The sequence below is a fragment of the Electrophorus electricus genome, chromosome 21 (genome assembly GCF_041902795.1).
Source record: "Electrophorus electricus isolate QZ-2024a chromosome 21, ASM4190279v1, whole genome shotgun sequence".
Taxonomy (NCBI): domain Eukaryota; kingdom Metazoa; phylum Chordata; class Actinopteri; order Gymnotiformes; family Gymnotidae; genus Electrophorus; species Electrophorus electricus.
The window spans coordinates 17,000,204-17,006,668 of NC_137517.1; the positions used below are offsets into that span (position 1 = coordinate 17,000,204).

Consider the following 6,465-nt stretch of genomic DNA (forward strand, 5'->3'; position numbering starts at 1 on the left):
ACTGAAAATCAGGCTGGTGAAAATAGCTCAGGGCTTCACAGCTAATAGGCGGTTGTGGTGTCTCATAGCTGAGCAATGTAAGGAGCTTCCGCGCGAACCAGAGACACAGAGCATGTGACCCTGGTAATGATGACCCTCTCGCTAAAGGGTATGTTACACAAATGTCAAAAGAACATTCAAACTTTTAATCATTTTTAATCATGTCATAAGTAACTAGTGGACATGCTATACAAATAGTTGTATAATATGTCCACCATCTAGAGCTAATTATTAACACTCTCTCCTCTATGCCATCGTACCAGCCAAGAGCACTGTTGGCATTATTTTTGCTGGATGTTTTGTGCCCTGTGTTCATCCAGAATGAGCCAAGTGGTAGTTATATCATTTTAGCCATGTACATGTTGTTAGCAAAGGCTAAATTTATGACCAAGACAAAAATTCCATTGCTACCCATTGTCATTGAGATCAAACTCGATCAAACATTCAAAAGTAATTCTTCTGCATTTGTAGGTTTGAGTTCCTGATATATCAGCGCTATAATCACTAAAAAATGAAACTTCTCATGAAAGTAGCTCAATATGTTTACAGTAGGGTTTACTTATGGTAAGTGGCTTGTGACCAACCTCTCAGAAAACAATAGAAGAGAAGTTAACCAGCATCTGTACCATACACCTGTAGACAGTTAGAGGTGCCTTGTTGATAACAGGTGACATTACAATATGAAATAGGGCAGATCAGAAGCATTGAGGATCACTTTTAGCTTTTTGTATTGTAAAGAAAATATCTGTTGTGACTGAGTAGACTGATTCTGGATCTGGACTCTGCCACTACAACACTCAAGTCATATTGGATGATTTCGTCATGTGGTCCACGATGTCGTTGTTTCCTGTGCAGATGTTTGGCTGTGGGGCAGTGGCCCAACTGGTCCTCAGCAAGGGATCTCATGGAATGTTCCTCACTGTGAACTTTGCCTTCGATTTTGCCGCCACGCTGGGGATCCTGGTGTGTGGTCAAGTCTCAGGTAAGAACAGGCTTTGCACAGCATTACTGACCAAAGTACAATCCAGTTTGGCCCAGTTTGGCCCAGATATAGAGTAAGCCTAGTCTTGGACTAACCTTCAACATGAATGCTTACAAGTCTTTATCCTAGGGGCACAATCAGTCTGGGAAACTGGAACCTTGAGTTTTGACCTACACTTTCATGAAGGCCTTGTTATCACTATTGAATGGCAGAATCTTTCTCCTAGAGAGCAACACACAGAAGAGCACAGAACACAGAAGAAGTCTGGATTACCATTACAAACTCTGGGTTAGCCAGGACAAACTCTGGGTTAGCCAGGACTAAATCTGGGTTATTTGGGACAAACTCTGTGTTATCAGGACAAAGTCTGGGTTACTGAGACAAATTCTGGGTTAGCCAGGACAAACTCTTGCTTATGTACTGAATTTTGATGACTTTTGAGGGAATTTTAAATGTATGAGGTTACATACCAGTGTGGGTGAAGCAGGGGAACAACTATGCTGGTTTGGAGCCTCTCCATAGTGAATGTTCAATCCACAGTGAAGAGGCAAAAGAACAGGCATGGACGCTGATTTCACAAATGGAAACCAAAGACTCCTGGAGGCTGGTATGTGCAGAGACAGAAACAGGCAGACATGGACACTTAATTTTCTCAACAAATGAGTGGAGCTACGACAAAAGTAGTGGACGTGCAGTTATCCACAGGGCAGCAAAAATGGCTGAAGAAGAAAAAACTACTGTACTACATAATTATATGATGATCTGAGTCCAAGGACAACACCTTCTTTATCCTTTAACACTCATATGTAAGGGAGACTTGGCGAGAGAGAGAGAGAGAGAGAGAGAGAGAGACAGAGAGAGAGCAATTGTTCTGATGCCGAAGGGTGGAAAAGGGGAGGGTTGAGCATCGTTAAGCCATCTCATTAGCCTTTGACGCAGACTTACAGGAGGTGTGTCACTTTTGGACCCACTGTGCCACAAGTCCTCCTGTAGCAGTCATTAGCTGAGTGTCATAACGTGCCTCCACACAGGCGAGAATTGTCTTCCAGCTCTTCAGCATGTCACGAGTGCTCCGTGACATGAGAAGCTCAACAACTGAAAGTGGATTGAAATACAAAAATACATTGTGTGAATGTATGCATGTTGTAATATACTCTGCTACTGGATTCATCACTTATGATATGTTTTTATTGCCAAGTTGTCTGGTTGTTCATCACATGTAGTCTGGGTGTTTGTCACAAGTCACAAGTTTGTCACAAGAGCACATGTGGTGCAGAAAACACACAAATCACACAAGCAGTCATTCACTCATTCATGCTCTAGTTATTTATTCATTCACCCTTAATTTACCTTGGATAAGTGCATTGTATAAGAATTAAATCTGCACATGAGCCAGCTGACTAATTCAGTTTTTTCTGTTATGAGCATCCTGACCAATCATAGACCTCCACTACAGTGTCATGTAGGTGTTCTGATGAACCGCTGCATTTTACATAAACTTACAGATCAAAATAATTTGGATCAGAATATTACAGACTTATCTTTAACAAGGACATACGAAGGCTTTATCAAGGCATGTCTCAAGGCTACAGGTACACACAGGCACAGACAGCAGGGTAGCACAAACACAGCGGATCAGCACAAACACAGCAGCACAGCACAGTTCATTTGTCAACGCCTCACAGGGCCCTCAAAAATCTTGTTTAAGCATGTCGCATTTTGGAAGTTCAATCTTGCTCCAGGGAGCTACTTAAAGTTGATTTAAGCAATGTACTCCATTTAAAGGCCTGATAAACGTTGCCTTTTGATGGAGAGATTACATTAAGCCACTCTAAAATCTATTCCAGCCCTTTATTGTGAAGCATATAAAGAGACCTCTCGAGATACGAATACTGAACAATTTTAGCTATTGGATGTTTCGAGCAGCAAAAAGCAAACTGTGCAGACATGCCACACAGAACAACGTATAAGATTACATGTAAATGCAAACCTGAAGATAGGCGAAATCACATTTAGTGTGGATCATTCAAAAACATCTCCCTCAGTTTCTGTAGGTGGGCACCTGAACCCGACAGTGATCTTTGCCCTTTGCATGCTGGGTCGAGAGCCATGGAGGAAGTTTCCCGTGTATTTCCTGTTTCAGACAATAGGAACCTTCTTTGGAGCAGTGATCATATTTGGCATGTACTATAGTGAGCTGTGTTACTACATAATGTGTGAAATGAGCAGAAAAGATGGTTTGTATGTTAAAAAAAGGAACTTAATTGTAAAAAGTTCAGGTTGCAGAAATCCTTAAATCAACAAGTCTCTTCAGTAGCCCAGTCTGAAACTAATTATTGTAACAGCCTTGAACAACAACCACTCATTTCTTTGAAAAAGCTGTGAAAAGTTCTTTTTAGGATGTAATGCATGTGTTGTTTTGCGCGACTGCAGATACTCTCTGGGCGGATCAGAAGGACAGTCTGCTCATGGTGGGCGAGAACGCCACAGCAGGAATCTTCGCCACGTACCCCTCCAAGCACCTCAGCCTGGTCAACGGTTTCTTCGACCAGGTGAGCAGCTGCAGGATGGGCCAAACAGCTGGACTGCTGACAGACCCCCTGACATTCCAAACCAGCGCATCTCCTGCAGACCTGCTGACAGACAGCAGCTATAGAAACACTTCAGTAGCCTTTTACACCAGACAACATGACTGAATGTGTCCTTCATCAGTGTTAAGTCCTAACCAAAGCAACTCCAGTGTGTATTACATAGCACATGTCACATGTAGTCAGTGATTCATTGCTAAACTCAAAGAACAATATGCTTTTTGATCGATATTTCATGTGTGTGAACACGGTTGTCTGAAAAGTTCAGGCTATGTTTTGGTGAATTAATTTAATAAAACTCAACACATACTGTTCATGGGCATCAACTCGGGCTACGCCATGAACCCCGCCTGTGACCTGGGGCCCCGCATCTTCACCTCACTCGCTGGCTGGGGAAGTGAAGTGTTCACGTGAGTGCATAAACTGTACATAATTTGTCATATGCTGTCCATAATGTTATGTTCATGTGTCATACACTGTACATATCGTTATTGTGTCATACACTGTGACTAATGCTACATAATGTGTCATATACCATGCGTAATATTACATTACTGTGTCATATACCATCCATAATGTTACATTAATGTTTCATATACTGTACATAATGTCACAATGTGTCATGTACTGTGACTAATGCTACATAATGTGTCATATACTGTCTATAATGTAACATCATGTGTCATATACTGTAAATGTTACATTAATGTGTCATAACCTGTACATAATATTGTATTAATGTCTAATATGTTACACATAGTAAATAGGGTTTAAGCATTTATTTTACTAAAAGGAAGTCATAACAGATTAGCTGGCGTTACTGCATGACAGCCATAACAGATCAGCTAGCGTTACTGCATGACAGCCACTTCTCCCTCATATACACCACTGATCTAGAATAAAGAACTTTATTCTAGATCAGTGATCACTCCACCTTACTTTCACTACATCCTGTATGTAGCAGTAGCAGCACTGAATGGACGGGAGAACTCACATAACACTGTTTCCTCCAAAGCTAATGAAATGCCCTCATGTCCCCTTGTGTTCCTTCGTGTCCCCCTGTGTCTCTTTGTGTCCCCTCATGTCCCCTTGTGTTCCTTCGTGTCCCCCTGTGTCTCTTTGCGTCCCCTCATGTCCCCTTGTGTTCCTTCGTGTCCCCCTGTGTCTCTTTGCGTCCCCTCATGTCCCCTTGTGTTCCTTCGTGTCCCCCTGTGTCTCTTTGCGTCCCCTCATGTCCCCTTGTGTTCCTTCGTGTCCCCCTGTGTCTCTTTGTGTCCCCTCATGTCCCCTTGTATTCCGTTGTGTTGCCTTCCTTGTCACAGGGTTAACGAGTGCTGGTTCTTCGTGCCAATCTTTGCTCCATTTTTCGGCACGCTGGTGGGCGTGCTGGTATACCAGCTGATGGTGGGCTACCACGTGGAGGGCGAGAGCCGTGCCCGGGAGATGGCACAGGCTCAGGGGGAGAAGGAGAGACTGAAGCTTGCGGAGAAGAGCGACTTGGCATGAAGAGCTCGCTCAGGGTGCCTCCCATTATGACCAGCCTCCCTCTGATAGCATCACTCCTCCTAACTGATCTAGGATCAGCTTATCATATGTCATGTAGGGTGACCTTCATATCCTCTGTGCTACTAAATTCTGATCTGGTGCTTATTTTACACACACTGTGGTCTCTCTATACTCCTAGAACACACCGCATGACGTTTCTGTTCTCTTAGCACTGCGATGATAGAAAGACAGCATCACCTCACTACTACTTTTGGCTATGATCAGGTTCTTATACAGTAGTTCTTTGCCCAACAGATTTGACTGAGATTGTGTCCTTATTACAGCATAGAGTCTAAGATCCCTGCTCTCTGGCTGCTTTTAATGTTCATACAAACTAAACTCTAGACCTCTTATAGCTAAATCCTTCTTTAAACCTTAAACTCCAGATTTCTAAAGCTAAATGCATCTTTAATCCCTAAACTCCAGACTTCTAAAAGCTAAATGTAGATTTAAAAATTAAACTCCAGACTTCTAAAAGCTAAATGCAGATTTAAACCTAAAACTCCAGACTTCTAAAAACTAAATGCAGCTTTAAACCTTAAACTCCAGACTTCTAAAAGCTAAATGTAGCTTTAAACCTTAAACTCCAGATTTCTAAAAGCTAAATGCAGCTTTAAACCTTAAACTCCAGACTTTTAAAAGCTAAATGCAGCTTTAAACCTTCGCTGTAGCAAGTAAAGTGGCTTTCGGTTCCTCCAAACATTTCTCTGATTGTTCCAGACTGTTTCAGTATTGGACATTTCCAGATTGCTTGAAGTACAATCAGCATTTCTCCCTCCATAACGAGGTTCTTTAAATCGTACGTGCTTCTCTTGAGACAATCCTTCCCTGTGCTCGCTTCCCCAGTGCTACAACTGATCAGCTATTCCTCACTTCAGTAAACAGCTGAACAAGGGATCAACTTTAGCTGTCACTTTTTCTGTCTCACTGAAACGTTCCTTCTTCTGACGCATGTGCACGATCAGGAGGGAAAAGAACTCAGGCTTCAGCCTCCAGGCTTTGTGTAAGATCAGACCTGGTGAGCCAGGAAAAAGCAGGGTGTTTACCGCTGTCATGTACAAATCCAGGGAAATGAATCTGAGGTGTGTGTCTCACAAACGCTTACTGTTCAGGTGTCCATGTATGTGGAGGTTTTAAGAGTTCATTCATTCTAAGACAATGGGAGGTGTGCTGGACTGAAGGGGTCTTCTGCCCTTGAGTCCTTTATAATCATCATTAATGCCATGTTGAACGGTTAGGTGTAACTCGCTTGCACACACAAACGCTCTGTGGGGCTCTTCTTCTGCTGTGTGGATTTGGACTTACTCCAGT

General features: G+C 42.6%; 1 protein-coding gene across 1 annotated transcript; it reads left to right on the plus strand.

The window, feature by feature from the left end:
* The first annotated feature begins 873 nt into the window (after positions 1-873).
* Positions 874-6,465, plus strand: LOC145653008 (aquaporin-3-like). Its single transcript, XM_081704881.1, has 5 exons — positions 874-1,021; positions 3,076-3,213; positions 3,455-3,573; positions 3,922-4,019; positions 4,932-6,465. The coding sequence occupies exons 1-5, from the start codon at positions 874-876 to the stop codon at positions 5,113-5,115; spliced, it is 687 nt and encodes a 228-aa protein (XP_081561007.1). The 3' UTR covers positions 5,116-6,465.